Source organism: Durio zibethinus, chromosome 4 (genome assembly GCF_047325235.1).
Source record: "Durio zibethinus cultivar Kanyao isolate XHJ-2024 chromosome 4, ASM4732523v1, whole genome shotgun sequence".
In the NCBI taxonomy this organism is placed as follows: Eukaryota; Viridiplantae; Streptophyta; class Magnoliopsida; order Malvales; family Malvaceae; genus Durio; species Durio zibethinus.
In genome coordinates, this window is record NC_143165.1 from 8519889 (window position 1) to 8538746 (window position 18858).

General features: G+C 29.3%; 1 protein-coding gene across 2 annotated transcripts; it reads right to left on the reverse strand.

Moving 5' to 3' along the window:
* Positions 1-603: 603 nt before the first annotated feature.
* On the reverse strand, positions 604-6437 carry LOC111288158 (uncharacterized). 2 transcript variants are annotated; one of them, XM_089759386.1, is made up of 13 exons: positions 6146-6413; positions 6026-6067; positions 5066-5134; positions 4482-4570; positions 3536-3582; positions 3376-3456; positions 3122-3287; positions 2790-3024; positions 2644-2706; positions 2211-2327; positions 1663-1729; positions 1539-1576; positions 604-864 (listed from the first exon to the last, which is right to left on the reverse strand). In XM_089759386.1, exons 1-13 carry the CDS (start codon positions 6277-6279, stop codon positions 801-803), a joined length of 1212 nt encoding a protein of 403 aa, XP_089615512.1. In that variant the 5' UTR covers positions 6280-6413; the 3' UTR covers positions 604-800. The 2 variants fall into 2 exon arrangements, with proteins under 2 accessions (XP_089615512.1, XP_089615511.1); XM_089759385.1 differs by having other exon boundaries at positions 6026-6437.
* Positions 6438-18858: the final 12421 nt, after the last annotated feature.

Here is an 18858-nt window from a genome sequence, read left to right on the forward strand (position 1 = left end):
ATTGACTCGTACTACCATATGGAGATGCATAGTGTTCAGCCATCTAATTAGACTGCTCATAAAAATATAAGTGTTCGTTAATTTATTATTAATATTTACGTTATTTATAAATAATTGGATTTTAGACAAAACATACGCACGCAAAAGGAAAAGAAAATTATAATCTCATTGAACATATATTCATATATTCATATTCATATATTCATATTCATAAATCAAAATTTAAGCTTTGATTCACGTTATTTTAAAATTTAAATATTTATTCATTCGATATCTCAAATCAATTTATTTTTTACGATTTATACTTTTATTAAATATTATTTGTTTTAACATATTCTAATCTCATAATTTTATTCTAAAAAAAATAACTTACAACAAAAAAACTATATGAACCATTACATATCTTAATAACCTTCTTTTTATATATGCTATAAGATTCAAAATTTCTTTTTATATCTGTGACACATGCGCTTACCTTATGACATCGATGACATCGAATATTCGAACTTCTATCCTTCAAGTCTTGTTAAGACAAGGGCTAATTTAATCGATTTTTAATTAAATTAAACGGTTTATCAACAAATTTGTAATAACTCGATGAAATTACTTTTGAAAAAAAAAAGGACAGAAATTTAGGGATAGCTAGAAATTGTTGAGACAAGTCGTTGTTAGGGTTGATGTTGTTAAAAGCCAATTAAGTAGATCACAACGGAAATAAGTACTTTCGAGCAAAAGTCACTACAAACTCTTCTATTACATCATTCCACAAGGAAGGCAATAAAAAATCCCGTCAAAATAATCTATGGCTTACGAGGAGGCGAACTACTGCTGCTACTGTTGCTGCTGCTTCTCCTTCTCAATGGCCTGCACATGAAAAAAAAAGACATCCCTTGACGTCATAATTTGGTGAAAACTCTGATAAGTTCAAATCTGCAGAGAAATTTTCAAGAACAAGTCCATCTGTTTAACTGACTAGGTAGAATTTGATGTGTTTCGGCTGGATCTAAACTTTCCAAATATTTCATTGTATTTATAGTCAAACTCCCAACTTGTTTCTATTATGCATCTCAATGACTTACTACCAATGGTCTTGTACAGAGTATTTGCGTTCACCTACTGGCTTCTATATATTCCATGCCTGGAACTTGTTTCAAGATCATTCAAGCTTAAAATTCTTCATGAAATAAGTTCAATTCCTGGAACTTATAACACACACCTATGGCACTATTACTTCCCCGCAAGAATTCAGAAATCCTAATATCCTCCTCTAGTAAAATTGTAGCTTTGCACAAAAAAAAAAAAGCATATATTATCGATTACTTGGCAACAATAAATCAATGTTATATTACAAAATTAAAAGAAACATTTCAATGCTCGTGCAAGCAAAGCCTAGTCTTCATGAATAGACAGCATCAATCACAAATGACTAACAACAAATAAATTAAGAAAAAAAGAAACCATCTAGAAATGAAATAAAATTTTCATTTAAAGTGCAAATTGTTTAGTAACAAAATGAATAAAATAAATAAACAAATTACCTTCTAGGACTGCGACTCCTTGAAATCCTCCTTGTTACCTGTCATCATTGAAAAAAAAAAACGCCAGATATTAAATAACTAGTAAATAAGTTACTTCATTGAACCAAAAATAACAAATGCAAACCTTCCGCAGACTTGGTGATTTGGAATAGGATGATGATCGCCCACGTCTTGCCGCTGGTCCTCTGCCTCTGTTTTAAAGATAAAATACATAAGATCCCAGTGGTGGAAACGCAAGATTACAAACAACAGTAAATTTCGTGTTTTTTCATTAATAGGTATTCCTTCTTCTTAATCAACTAAATTCTAGCTTTCTAATTAAAGAAAAAAAATGATATGCCCAAAAAGAGGGAAAAATATGACTACTACCCACACTTCTGACCCCAAATACATCATATTTTGGTCAATTCTCATACTGCCAAAGCCCATAGGGGCATACAAAACCATAAAAGGCACCAGCACAAGCTCAAATTCACTCATTCAATGTAGTCAATCAAATTACTAGTAATTTCAGCCCATACAAATAAATTTAATAAGCTTCTCTATTTATCGTCACTTTTCTTGAGAATATTTAGCATATTGCAGGAAGGTAGAGAGTGAGATAATGAAAAAGAAGACAGATTGTTTAAAACAAATGCAGCAGATGAAAGGTTTATGGTATTAATGTTTTACCTCCTAGGTGAGATTGACCTTGAACGAGAATGAGCAGGTCTACGAATTGGAGAACGGCTCCGTCTACGACTGAAGGGAGACCTTCTTGGAGGACTACGGGCATGTCGAGGAGGTGAACTGTAATAAAATATAATAGTGTAAGACCCAGGTTACATGAAACTATAGTTGCACCAATTGGTCTGAGCTCATCCACACTTCATACAACAAAGATCAACACCAAAGTATCACTTATAACAGCCAACATGAATAAGACATAGTATGACTACCTAAATAACAATTCTAAGCTTATCTTTGATACATTATAGTACTCTTGATTCCTTAGTCAGTAAGATCTTATGCATTTATTCATTTGTTCATACGTTGCGACCATTTCACTTATACCTTAGGGCAAAAATATTTAAGCCTTATGAAAATAGCTAAAATGTATTATTACCGGCGCCTTGGAGGAGGAGAACGTCTTCGGATTGGACTACCACGCATCCTACGAGGAGAGGTCCTGTGAAGAAGATTAAATGGGTCAAATTTTTTGAAAACAGTTCAATAATTAAACAAGCTATTAGCCTACTATAACAACCAAACCTTGCTGGAGATCTAAGCCTCCTTGGAGGAGACAATGGAGAACGACCTCTAGCAGGAGAGGCAGGTCGGCGCCTTGGAGGCATTTCAGCACGACGGTAAGGGGATTCTGCACGACGACGAATAGGAGAATCTACTCGCCGACGTGGAGATTCTGTTGGTCGTCTAGGAGATCCACCTCTTCGACCCACAGGCGATCTCCTTCGCGGTGAGGACAGGGGTTTCCGTTGAGGAGAAACTGATATCCATCAGTTAATAAGTTGAATAACATGTAAGTAATTAAATATACAAATCAAAGCATAAATTAAACAGAAATTTTACTACGTTAAACATACATTCCCGTGGTCGTTTTATCCCATCCCTCTCAATATCAGCACCAGCAGTGTCAGGTTTTGGAGCATCACTTTTAGTAGCAGAAGCAATAGGTTTTGGCGGTGGGGAAACTTTTGGTCGTGGAGGAAGTGTAAACTTCGCTCTTACAACATTGCCATCAATCTGGGCCTGCATTAAAGCAACAAAAAATATCATTCTTGCAAAATACTAACTCTAACTACTACTACTATTACTTTGGCATTATAGCAAAACCTACACCATCCATGTACAGTAGAGCTTTTTCAGCATCTGTCCTCTTCTTGAATTCAACATAGCCATATCCTCTTGGAAGATTAAGCTGTTAACGTGAAACATGTCAAATAATAATAATAATAATAATCGAAACCAAGATATGAGTATGACTGCTAAGAACTTACAGCACGGTCCATTGCCAGATCCACATTTACAATTTCACCAAAATTACCTACAAAGAGGGAAGATAAAGACAATTATGATCAGCATTGAACCGTTGAAGAGTCTATTTGTTTAAAAACATAAAGGAAACAAACACTGATCCGAACATAAAAGTAAACAAAATAATACGCATTTCAGAAGTAGCAAACTATTATCCAAATTACATACAATTCTATAATCTTATTCAACATATAAATATAGCAGGCATGGAGATCAAATGAATGCATAGAATAGGAATCCCAAGACGCATAAGATCATGTGAAAAGTCAAAGTCTAAACTTCACCCCCTTTCTGTTAACACCCTTGCCAAAGGCATAATATAATTTTAATAATCTTGAACTAATGTAAAGACAATGGTCTCAAACCCTAATGAATTGGCTTAAATGGACTCTTCCTTAAAAGCATCAATCCTGAAAAAGAAGCTGCTTTTGTCACCTGATGGTCTCATTGTTGCACAAAACCAATGTGGGACCTATTACATGGGTTTGTGCGGTACCAATTTGGAAAATATCTTTAGAACCTCCAAATATGTGGGGAAATATTTCATAACAGTTCTCCAAATGATATTTATGAGATTAAAAGACAGGACAACGTTTCTAGAACACAAAGACAACCTCAAAGGACATAATAAAACTCCTACAGCAAAAAAAATTACAGGAAATATTAGAACAAGATCTCAAACAAGTCGAGATAAAACTTACAATGCCCTCGTAAATTGACCAAGTTCTTTCAATTAATTAAGAGTTCATTAATAGTAGACAGTATCATGTCACAAAGTATTTAACAAGCCAATCATTCAATAAAAGTGTTATACACCATAGGTTCTTGAGTGCCTCAACTCTCAAGAAGCATTAACTATTCTGAGTCAAGCATTTACACTACTCAAAGGTTAAAAGGTAAAGCACAAACCGAATATTTCTCTTAGATGGCCTTCATTGACGTTCCTGCTCAGCGAGTCAACATAAAGAACTAGAGACTCATGGATAGGAGAAGCCTTCCTGAAATTAATGCCAAGAACAACATAAATACATGAGTATAAACATAATCCTTTTCAATTACTGTATTTTTTTTTCTTTTTTTTTTTCCAAAGCATTATCATATTGTTAACCCCCTTCCCATCTTATCAAGTAAAGCATAATGTATGTTTGCATATATTGCACTAAGACATCCAAACAAGTCAGCTTCTCTGGCAGAAAATAACTACAATTTAAATAACAGGTACCCTACAAGAAGAATAACTAAAATAAAAACTGCTTAAAAGAATTATTGATTCTCTCTACCACTAGAAAGCCGGATACACTAACTTGAAACAGATTAAAAACAAGTTTCTTCATCGACAGTTCTGTCATTTTCTAAATCATTTACTAAAAACCTTTAAAACATCCATTCCCTAGTAGTCAATAATACAGAACACATGCAATACATATAAAGTAAAGCTTCTGCAAAAACTTAAACTCACAATACTGGTAAATCTGTAGTGAAAATAGCTTTACCTTGGAGTTGGAGATGCCTTTTTAGACTGTGGCAAAGGGGAACGACCTCGCCTAGGTGCATCAGCTGGACTGTGTCAGGGAAAGAAAGACAACTCCAATACAAATATTAATTAAACTTTCAAAAGGGTAATAACCACATGCAACCAAAAAAAAAAAAGGTGGGAGGGACAATTGCAGTATCTTAAACTTGAGACACCAATATCAATATAGAGGATGGCATTCCCAATTGCAGAAGACATTTGGATCCAACAATCTTAGTTTTAATTCATTAAATTGACCACATTACAACCTCTCAATTTGTAATTTTGATCCAACTCTTGTACATCATACATATATTTAGATTCCAACTATATCAACTGCCAAGAAAATGACAGAATTTGCGCTACCTACTATTCCAAGAAACTATAACTAAATGAGTTAAATTATTGCATAAGGTGAGTTGGATGAACTAGAATCCCATGAGCCAAGTTTCCAAGTACTTATTATTAGGTAAATCATGCATTTTCGGCTATTAGCAACAATAACGTGAACTAACTTACAAACTATTAACACAGGAAGGAAATTTTGATATCCCTAAGATTCCAAATAGGGCTGCCTTCGGTTGTTACTCTAATACTTTATTTTATTTGTTCCTGCTTCCTAAGAAATAGAAAGCAATCAAAAGCAAATGATAGAAACCAAAATTAATTGATTAAAAATGCAAAAATAACTAAAACATAACACAATTCTAACATAACTGTTCCATATAAAAGTCAAACGACTGCCTTTTATTCTCCAATTTTTTTTCTTATATTGAAACCAGTAAAAGTAACAACCAAACAGTACCAAATCAATTTAAAATTGAATTCTTTGGTTTCCTTTTACTATTAACAAAATGCATCTTTTTTCATGAAAATTTTCAAAACTTATGAATTTATTAAATGAGTATCAAAAATTTGAAGAGAGAAGTAAATAAGTGACCTTCGACGCTTAGAAGGCGGGCTGCGACTTCGAAAGCTAGCGCTGCGAGAAGGAGAGGAAGAGGATAAGGATCTAGACCGAGAGCCAGATGGAGAAGCAGATGTGGACCGGGAGACAGACCGAGAGCGGGAGCCGGACTTGGAGTCTGAACCGGAGTAAGAGCGGGAGCGAGACCCGGACCGTGACCGAGAACGGGATGAGGAACCGGAGCCGGATTTGGAGGGTGAGCGACGGCCTCTCGTCTGCTTCACCATTAGGTTAATAGAGAAAAATGAACAGCCGAAATCCGAAACCCAAGATAATCCCTAAGCGGCCGTGGGTCAGCGTACAGTTAGGTAGTGTTTTGCTGTAGTGAGGACGCGATTTATCCGAACCTAAAAAAAAAAAAACCCTATCGAAGTCATTTCTCTTTGTTTTTTCATAATACTTGTTGGCCTATTATTTTTTTTTGGCACATGTGCATTTAAAAAATTATTTTTAATTTACATATAAAATTCATTTTAACTAGCAGTAGACCCGACCATTGTCACGGGCAATTTTTTTTAATGAAAATGAAAATATTGTATTATATAATTTTCGAAATTAATGGAAATCAAGAAAGATAATGACGGTTGTATTAAATAAGGAAGGACTAAAAAGAAAAAACAATAAAGAGTTAATCATTTAACGTAATGAAAGGTATAAGATTAGAATGTAAAAGAAGTATGATAGTCAAACTTAAAATTACAATAAAATAAAAAAGATATTTATTTCTTATCAAGATAAATTATTAACTCGAAAATATTTTTTTACTGTAGTAAAAAGATAATAACCACTAAAAGCGATTGTCAATTACAAATTTTTTTCATCCTATTGTAAAAGATTTGTTTTTAGCATTGTAATTTATAGGTTAAGATTGCTTTTCTCAAGAAATCAACAAAGTGATATATGTATATTGCTTAGGCATATATTTATGAAAATATGTGATTGATCATCGCGAGTGAACTGTGCTTAGACACTTTATAAAATCGCACCGATCTACGAAAAGAGCTGATGGATGAATAGGCTTCCCCTTTCAATTTACGGAATGCGATTTGTGACACAATGGGAGTTTTAGGATTCAAATTTGGTTCCTTGCCAGTCAAAAATATTGAGGTGTCCTTTATTTCTGGCAGACTCAGTGAGAAGGAGTGTAAGCCTCTAATTGATAGAATTCTGAAAAGAATAAAGAGCTAGACAGTCAAGCATATATCTTTTGCGGTAGATTACAGCTTCGAACAACCAACATGTTTGTACTATTCCATGTTTCAAAGGTCTTCAAGGGCTTTAGGGCCTTGCGAGAAGACATTCTATCATTCTTATCATTATAATATGTTGTATTGTAAGATGTTTTAATAATAAATGATGTAGTTGTAAGATCTTCCAGGGTCTTCTCAATGCACGATAGGTCAATCCAAATGGGAAAATAGCCACTGTTTTTTAGTTGTAGGTCCCTTTCAAGCACAGGAAGGATTAATAAGATCATGTTCGACCAAGAACAAAGCCTATGATAGTTGGCTAGATCGAGTAGATGCTATTTATGGCGAGATGTAGAAAGAAATAGGAATTTATGTCCTTATCCAATTCTCAAGACATGAAATCAGCATGAACAATGGACTTATTGGGGTTGCACTTCTGGTATACCGTATCATAATAACATAAAAGAATCGTTAATAGAGTATCTAATTTTATAAATCAATTTTTATGTATAGGTGAATCAAGGATATTTATGGTTGAATAATATAATAATATATAATCATAATTTATAGATAATTTATTACAAAGATGCAATGTGTTTTGGTAGTTGATTGGATTAACAAGTAATGAACATGGTGAATTTTAATCACTATCATTTTCACCTTGTATCATTTGAGGGTGATAAAATTGAGCATGATAATTTAATTTAGAACTTGAATCTTCAATCTCTATAATTTTCATTGGATCTGAGATATTGTTATTAGAAGAGCTTACTTGGGTTGTTGAATTTTCTTTAAATGGAATAACAAGGAATATGATGATTGCAATTTGGTGATATAAGAAATAAATCAAATGGAAGTGAAGTAAAAGTATTACTTTTTGTTGGTTGAATGCCCTCTATCATTATAGTGGTGGCCAACTCATAATGCAAAATAACTTCAAAAGTCATATTATTGTTGTATGTGAATGTTAATATCTCTTGATATTTAAGATAATGTGCATTTACAAATTTTTTCCATTAATTTCGAAAAAACAATTGGTTATCAATCATTATTAACTCCATTTTTAAAAAATTCAGTAGAAAACCTTTAATATCCATAAAATTTGAACTTTTGATGCCTAACATGCATATTTGAGCAAAAACTTCTAGAATTTTTCATAATAAAATTTTTTTGTTAGTTTTTCAATACAATTTTAAGAATATGGATGAAAAAAATTAAAGACAGTTGGTTTATAATTTTGTTGATAAATAATAGTTTATAAATTGTCAATCTTATAAATTCAAAAATTGTAGATGTTTATCAATATAATTTTAAGAACATAGATGAAATTTTTTAAGACGATTGGTTTATAAATTTGATGACAGATAATAATCTATAAATTATTAACCTCATATATTAAAAAATTGTTAATGCATGGATACTTTGTGCATTAATAATTACAGGGAACAAATAGATTAAATAATGATTAAAATAGTAGAACTACAAAATGAAAAAAGATAAAACATAAGTATTAATGTTTAAATCAAGAATGAATGAGCAAGGAAACCATGTATTTATTTTGCTAATAAACAAATATGTAATCATGAAAAATGAGTCTTCATAGGTTTGCAAATAATCGAAATAATGATCGACTTAACTACAAATATTTAATACCAATAAATAGAATATTGTTTCATCAGCTTTGTTTTAAATGTCGATAAAATTAAGTAGGTAAATATTTGGTATGAATAAATTTAAAAAAATGAAGGTAAGATTATTTGCCTAAAGGGCAAAATACTTATGGATAATAAAAGGAATGAAATAAATAGAAATAACCTTAGTTTAAAATTTTAAATAAAATACAAAATGTGAAAAATAGATGAACAGCAAATGATGAAATTGTTTTTAAAATATTGAAGTAAATGATATGAAATAACGAATAAAATATAAAAGAACTTAGTTATGTTTGAAGTTTTTTTACCATACAATCTTGAGCAATATTTTCATGACGTAAAAACTTGACAAACCATAAAGGATTATTGAGGTTTCTACCATGTTCGATGGGAAGATAATTATTATTGGACATTTTTTTTAAGAAAGTAGTGGGATGGTTTGTATAATTGAAATTGTGAGTTTTAGTTTTAATAAGCAATTTTGGTGATTTTTGGTTGGATATGGATGTAAAAAAGTTAGTAAATTGATTGGTCAAAATTTTTATGAGCAGTGGGTGGAATAATTAATATGTGTATTTAATTGATTAAAGATAGTTAAACTGTGATATGTTGTGAACATTTGTATGAGTTAGATGTGTTTTGTGTTTATGTTAATACAGTTGACCTATAGAATGGGTAAGCAATATATTTAAAAGAGTTGATAGGTTTGTAGTTTGGTATTTTAATTAATATCAAGAATTTGCTTAAACTATGGTAGGGGCTATTGTTGTCTATTAGAACAATTAGATCATGCATAATAAAAGCATGAAAAAGATTTAGCATATAAATTGTATATAAGATTAAATATTAAGCTATGGCTACTTAAAGTTACTACAATTAAAAGAACCAAGAAGCAGCCAATACAAAAGTTATAAGTTATTGTATAAACTTTCATGACTGATTAAAGTTGGCAATAAAAAAAAACCAAAATATAGTCAAAAGATGAGTTATAAGCTATTGTAGAAGCATAATAGTTTAATGACTAAAAAGTATCATAACAATTTAAAGAAAAGTTTTAAAAAAGGTAGACAAATGTTATCAACTATCTCGAAGACACAATGGTCACCAAGAGTTTAAATTATTATCTATCATAAATCTCCGTCAACCACCAAGAAAGTTTTATTATGGGTAAAGTACCTAAAATAGATAAGCCAAGTTATGCATTTTTTTGGTACTATCAAGATGACTTCAACATTATGTAGAGGGAGGTAATTTTTATATAATGCCGCTAAGATATGCTGTATTTAAAAATGTTAAAAAAGTTCAATCCATAAACTTAAAATGGTCATCAATAATTATGAATACATATTTTATCCAAATATTTAAGTTATTTGAATATAAAAAAGGGCATAACGACAATTTGTGTATACTACATTATTAGAACGAATGATGATTGAACATTTGTCTTAGTCATGGTACATTGAAATGATAGATAGTCAGAATTGTCAATGTCACTTTCATTGTCAACATCCTCACTAAACTCTGTTTTGATATGATAATCTAATTCAAAAGTTGAATAATTAAGATAAATAATTTCTTTGGGCAACGATTTTTTGCCTTTCAATGTATTAGACTTTTGTTGTTTACTCTTTGAAGAGGTTTCCTAACCCATTCACTTTTTTTCAATTATGGAAATGTAAATACGAAGATTAAAAAATAAGATAATTTGATTATATGAATAGAATACAATTGAAATTAAAGTATTATCTATTCTTGTTTGAAAGATATTTTCTATGATAATAAAGTTAGATCTAGCATAGAGAAAGAGATGAAAAGTCATGTTTTGCTTATACATCAATGTGAATATATCACCACATTGTAGGTATTGCACGTCAACAAATTTTTGCACGTCAACAAATTTTTTTAACCATTTTTTAAGCACAGTTGACTATTGATCTTAACAAAATCTGCTTTAAATTTAATAGATATCAAACTTGTAATATGTATAGTCATTGGAATCTTAATGTATAATAGTTGCATCTCCATATACCTTTGAAAGCTTCTAGTATGATAAATTTGATATCTAATGATTTATTAATATAGATTTTGAAAAGAAAGTTGTATATGTTGTTATTCATGATTAACAAATGTTTCAACATTGAATATCAAAGAATATAAATTCACAAAAATCGTTTGTTGGTTTTAGTCATAAGTGTATATATTCATATAAACTTTTAGATTGCATTTATAATGCAAATAATGAATGATATCATTTTTTTTTATATCAAGCATTATTATCTTAAAGGATACAAAGGCTTATTATGCAACAACATTAACAAAATGGACAATAGGGTAAGGAGCAATCAATAATTTACTATCAATTCATGTTTATATATATAGATCAAATAAAATTAAATTAATAGGAAAGACTTTATATGCATATATAAAAGAAAGGAATCAGGGGATACATGCAAATGAGGTATGTATGTATGTAAATGAAATAAAAGATAGATGCTTAAGTATATATTTGAATAGATAGAAACTTGATTCAAAATATTTGATAAACATAATGGAGCTAGAGCGAGAAAGATAAAATGGGTCATATATTCTTTAAAAAAGATAAGCAATTCATGTAATAATAAAGAAATTCTTTTTAAAATTTAACAACAAATAATTTTATAGATAAAAATAAATTAACATATGCATTTTCGATTGGATTGTATGATAAATAACTAATCAAACATAACAAAGTATATGATGAGAAAATTAAGTAATGGTAAAGGTTAAAAAGAACAAAGAAAATAAATATGTTTTCATAAGATTGAAGAATGGTAAATGTAACTGATAAAAAAATACAAAGAAACAAATTGAAATTAAATGATTTTGTCATGCAATATCTTTTGTAACATCTTCGCGACACAAAATCTTAAAAGTTATTGGCACATGATCAAGGTTCCTAAGATTTCGAATAGGTGAATGATTTTGATTGAGTATTTCTAATGTATAAGCTAGAACATGAGAGATTCTTGATCTTTACAAGATTTACAGTTTAGGGTTTTGTAAGTACAGAGATTGGGGTTGAAGTAAGTTTGACGTTTGAGGTTTGAAAGATTAAAAGTCGAAGTTGAATGACTTTTAAACTCAAAAAAATTCCAATTTTTTTGAGTACTTGTTTGTCTTCTTGTTTTGAGCTTTATTTTATGTGATAGTTTTTTTTGGGTTTATTTTTGTTTGAACTATGCTATCATGGATTTGTGACTCATCTATATGGTCTAATACCAATCCATCTTTGAGTTGGGTTAACGTGAAAATTTTTTAGGTAAAATTTTTTTATCTAAATTAAAGTGAAATTACATTATATTTATAATATTTGCTTGTTTTATTCAAATATTCCCAATTAAGAATTTTTTTTTTGGCCATAATCTTCAAACATCAAGAATATCATAAAAAATTAGGCTTTCATTTCTTTTTTTTTATCAATCATTTTTTTTTTCATTGTGAATCACTATTTATTTATGATAAAAGAATGCAAACCCAAAAATTTCAACCGTTTTAAATAATATAATATTTTTTTATATGTTAATGAGTTATAAATACAAATGAAAACTTAATGATGGGTATATAAATATGATTATCAAGCATTGTTTAAAATTATAACCATATTAATATAATTTTTTTATTAAAATAAATATAGTTAACTATAAAAGCAATAAAAACAATCAAATAATGTACACAATAGTATAGCAAATAAATTATTATATATAGGTCAATTGTAAAGGGGGAAGGAAAATTTAAAAATAGTTTAAATATCAAAAGAATTAGGATTTTATAAATCATCAGGATTAATGTATTGTTCCTTTAAAAAGTTAAGTAAATGATAATGAAATCTCAATCATAATATTCATAAGCATCCGTAGAGGTCAATCTTGAACAGACACAAACGATAGTTATTTCCTTATACATCTTCAGCATTAACATATTGATATATGTTTGGCTTCTCAATTTATCAAAAAATTTTAATTTTTGGATTGTTGTTAGTGAATTCGACAAACCCTTCACCAAAAAACAAAAAAGGAATGAATATTGTGATGATATACCAAACAAATTAACAATGTGATTTGTTTGACATTCCTCATAATACATAACTAAAAAGCTATCAAAAAAACCAAACCAAACATGGTATGAGATATTGATATAAAGGATTAGTTTCATTAACCTTTAAAAGCAATTAATCTTTTTCTTTTCTTTTCCCTTACAAGTATCAAATAATAATAATGAAAAAATTTTGTATTTATATATGTTACCTACCAGTTCAAGTGACATTAAAAAAACTTGAAATAGCAATAAATAATATTATTAACTATGGTAACTATTTTAGTAGATGCATGTTTCATTATAAACTGCTAAAAATCCAATGTGCGCTTTAATTGTGATGCACTTGGTTCTTTTATGTTGTGGATATCAAATTTTATTCGAGTTGATTTGAGTTTGTTGATTTTATGCTCGATTTGAACATCTCATTTTAAGCCTATTTAACCACTTTAATTGAATTTACTTAATCAGGTTCGTTTGAATTTCATTTTGAATTATTTATTTTTGGATCATTTATTATGAAGGCCCAATAAAAGCCCAAAATGTAATTGTGAGCCCAAATCCATTTTTAATGCTCAATTTTATTAGAAAAAACCAAAAAATGAAAATTTTCAAAATTGCAAGAAATCAATTTTGATTTGTCCTATGCTTTCTTTTTATCCCAAACTTTCCCTTCCAAGCTTTTGGATTTTTCTCCTTCCGTTTTACCCATCCATTTTAGCACTAATTGATGGAAGACCTTTGAAAGGTTGAAAGCTCATTCCCAAGCCTTCCTGACTTTTCCACCAGAACAAAGGCAACAAACTCTTTTGCCCCAAGGACCTAATCTCCACTTTTGTTTCTATAAGGATAAAAAAAACTTCATAAAAAAAGAGGGACATGAAAAAAAATTCACAAACCACTCAGCCATAAAAATTTTTTTTTTTAACATTCCCTAACATCATTCGACCAAGAAATCACTCACCCAGGCCTTGATTGACACACCACCCAGCTCCCTATCATTATCATTTTCTTTAGCTAAGTCGATCCCTTATTGCCACTATCATCTCTCAGTGAACCACCCATTTTCCATAGTTCACCACCATTGCAACCCCCACGAGCCTAAACTACCAACAAACACCAACTTTTCCCTCATTCACATTTAGCCATGAAGAAAAGTCTAAGCAAAAAAATCCCAACTCCCTAACACCATTGATATCACTCCCGCATCCAAAACCTAGCTTTAAGAAAAAAAAAACACCATCCATTCCAGTGAATTCATTAACTACCTTTATCACAACCCATTATCATAGCCAAGAACCCCTTTCAGGCCTCAAAACAAAAATATTTCACAGTGTCTTTCCAAAAACCAAAGCCATCTTTACAAGAAACCACATCTATACACAACAAATTTATATTAAAAAAACATTAAAAAAATAATCAAAGCACAAAACCACAATTTTTACCATCTAGTGAGAAACCCAGTAAAAAAATTTGTGAACTATTTGGGCGTCAACATAAAGGAGGAAAAAAATCAAAAGAAAAAGAAAGAAAAGCTCTCAATTGGGCCATTCAACGAAAAAGAATAAAAGAAAAGAAGAAGGGAAAGAAGAAAAAAGAAAAGAAAAGAAAGAAGAAGAATTGAAAGAAAAATAAAATAAAGGTTATAAGTTGGGTCATTTAGTGAAGAAGAAGAGAAAAAGAGAGGAAAGAAAAAAAGAGAAGAAGAAAAAAAATGAGAAAAAGGAGAAAGAAGAAGAAAAAAGCAAAAAAAAAAAGGGTTGTCAATGTGAAATGAGCCAGAGAAAATAGAAAACAAAAGAGAAAAATAAAAAAAAAAGAAAAGAGGGTTGATTATGTCAAACTCGGTTTGTCAAACCTAGCTTGACTTAAATCGCACTGGCCCATGATCTTGGATAGGCCCAAATCTGTATAAATGCATTCTTATATGGTACATTCAGGCTTAGAAATTTGGGTTTGGATGGAAAATTGGACTTCAAATTGATTTAAAATTTTAAAGCACGTCACTCATGGATTTGGGCTGCAAATTAGGTATATTCTCCTTTCTTTTTATTTTATTTGTATTTAATATTTATTTAATATTCAGTCTTGAAAATAAATTTATTATGAATGATTTTTTTTTAAGGAAATGATTTCATAAAAAATACATGATGATGTTTCTAAAAAAAATGATTTGGGAAATCCTGTCTAGATATTGAAAGGAATTTGAATTATATTTTGATGAATTAATTTTCTCAAAATTCGCTTAAATATTGAGGAATTAAATGAAACTTTCCTTCATATAAAAGGTAAATAAATAAAATTTCTTTCATATTTGATTTTCTTTCAAAACAATAATAATAATAAAAATAAGATCAAATGCATGTAAGATAGGTCAATTTGATTAATTAATTGTACTTGCATCATTTATTTATTTCATATTACATTATACCTCAAAATAAAAATATGAATTAATAATTGATAATTCTAAAATTTATTTTTTAAAATAATGGTTAATATGCCAACAAAAATAATCGTTGAAACCTTACCTAAATATTAGAGAGTTTTTTAATAATTACTTTTTACAGATGAATATTATGCTAAAATTTAAAAAATATCATGAGAATTCCAAGCAAAAAAATACTTTTTGAAATTTTGCTTAGATATTGGAGAATTAAAAAATATTTCAAAACTAAAAATTTTAATCCTATTCCTAAAAAAAAGATTTTATCCCTAAATAAAAATTAATAAAATTTAAATATGTGTTAGATGAATTTAATTAATTGTCTGCATTTTAATTGGTATTCACATCAAACACCTACTCCATATGATACGTGCGCATCATACACTTGTTCCATATGATATGCGCTTGTATTTCGTTACTTTCAAAAAATTAATAAATGGTAGTTTCTAGAGGACTATTTTAAATAATAAAAAACTAATAGTCTTAAATAAAAATAATCGTTACGGCCTTACTAGATATTAGAGGGCTTTTAAATAATTACTTTTTACGAAGGAACATTACATCAAAATTTAAAGAATATTGTGAGAATTTTAAGTGCAGAAATATTTTTCAAAATTCTACCTGAATATTAGAGAATTAAAAAATGTTTCGATATTAAAAATTTTTATTTTATTCATAAATAAAAAAATTTTTAAAAAAAAAGATAAGAAAAAAAGATTTTTACAAAAAAAATAAATTTTGAAGGAATCACTTTTAAATATTAGAATTAAGACAATTTTTATCATTAGTAAGAAAAACATATGAACAATTGGTACAGTCTTTCAAAATGGGCGTTGTAAATGTGCTAATCTTTTCTCACGAGTAACTGACTCCTAAACCCAAATTTTATTTTTGTGGATCAAAATTATTTTTTTTATAAACCTTAAACTTATTTTATTATTTTGTTAAAAAGATAAATTTTTTAAATGGCTAATCACACCGAACAAAAAAGATTGGTGGTAACTCCTTTGTTTTTTATACATTTAAAAATTTTCACCTAGCGGTTTCCAAAACCATTATGATAACTTGACGATTCCACTACAGACGTCATTTTTTAGAGGGTCAAGCTGAAATTGATCTTATGGTATCCTAAGTCTTGATTTAATGTTCTTAATTAATGTTTAAATTTGATTTCTTTAATTTTGATTTTTTTAAAAATTGTTCAACATTGCATTCATATTTTAATTATGTCATTTATTTTATATTTTTGTTGTGTTTTTTTATACTACTCTTAATAAATGTTAGGGCATTTATGATCAGGGTTTTAATGTTATAAAGTATTTTTGTGTTCCTTCAGACACTCACATGTGCATTGCATGTATAAACTCTACATCCAGGCTCTTACATTTTTAGAAAAAAGTGAAATATCTATGCTTTTATGAGGCGAATGCTTTCATAATAGCTAGCAAAACACTTTTACTCAGATTGAATCATTTTCATTCATAGCTTATAATGGGTGAGGATCGAGATGCCTCATTAGTCTATGGTGGACGATGATGTAAATAACAATTTAAAAACATTTAGACGTATAAAATCCTAGCCTAACATATAGTGAACTTTAGAAAGCCGATTTTAGATAAAGCCTTACCAACTTTTTTTGTAAAAATTATCTGAATTAGGATACATGGGAAACATTATGACACAATATGCATTTAGAGGTAATAATGGTGTGAATAAAACTAACATTTTGAAAAAATGAATAATAAAAGAAGAATATTTTTTCAAAAATTTTTTGTTTGAAATGTAGTTTAATTCGTTTGCTGTTGGTCCAAGATTTTCATTTTAAAGAAAAGTTTTGTAAAAAAAAAATTAGTATCATTAAATAAAAAATAAAAAAGAAGTTTTTCTTAAATTCTTTGTTTATTGACAAAAAAAATACAAAAAAAAAGAAAGAAAAACTTTTGAATCCTAGTTATTTTGTGTGATAAAAAATGTGTGTTTTGAAACTTTTTTTTTCCTCTTTCTAAAAAAAACATAGAGATTTTTAAGTTTAAATGTTGTTTCATCTTTTGCATTTCATATGATCATTTTCCATATATTTTTATCATGCTTTTGAAGTTGGAAACAATAAAACAATACATGCATCCTATCTCATGTTCATTCTAATAAGACAGTACATGCACCTTACTTCATGCACATTTTAATATGCATTCCATCTCATGCATTCCATATCATCACAATGAGATACATGTATTCCATCTCATCATAATGAGATAGTACATGCACTCTATCTCGTGTACATCTCAATAAATAGTGCATGCATTTCATTTTATGCATATCATAATGAAATGTTAACTATATTCCATCTCATGCATATCTTAATGATAATGTCAATTTCATTAAATTTTTGTAATACATGTATTACACTTCATGTAAGCATACCTTATCATGCATATAATATGTCAGTGCATTTAACTTAAGTGTGTTTCATTAGTTATATACATGCATCTCATTATTCACGAAGTATAGCATTGTGTTTCAGTCATTTGGATTCACGAGTGATATAATTTGGATAAAACATGCATTTACAAATTGTATTTCATATAAACACATCTCACCACCATTATAACATGAGTTGTGCCCTATACATACATATTTACATAAGTGGTATGATTTTTGTCACTTAGGCATTATATGTATATAAATATTCATCTTTCAAGCATCCATACACCTTAATAGTGTTTTGCATCACACATGCATCCATGATCATGTTATTCACATTCACCATCATGTAAAATAGATTTGATCTCGCTTATTTTAAAGAATAAAGGTTCAATAATGCTAATTTCTTATTAAATCTTTTAAGAGTAATTTTGTTCACAACATAAAAAATTATAGGACCAAAACATAAATGATTGAACATGATCAAGAAAAGATAAGGGAAAAGGGTTATGAAAATAAAGTAAGATTTTGAAAGATAATTAATGGAGTTGAAGCGATAATGTTAGGACTCTCAAAACGAAAGGGACTTGTCGAAACATCTAGGATAAAGGAAGAAGTAGCTGTTAAAGAACCATTGCACCCACTCAGGTCGCACATCTTTATGCTTAGAATTCCCATATTGCACAAGCACCATTACAAACCATCAACCTTACACTGATACTAATATTTCTACTAGACAGTCCTAGATTCAGATAAATACAATTTCAAGTTTGCTCCTTATGATCATATTGCAATACCTAACCTGGATCATTCCAAAGAATGAAAAAGGTTGAAACGGGTACCAGAATAGGTCGAGAACACAAAAATAAAAAACAAGTATTACTTGCTAGAGGAGTGGTTAAAGGCCATTGAGGGGGCACAATGTATATGGAAGAATTGATGCTGTGTTTGATGCTTGATCTAGCTATTTTGACCAAGTTTAAAGTTTTAGATTTAAAAAGTATGATGAGACCCAATGCCCATTGGTTT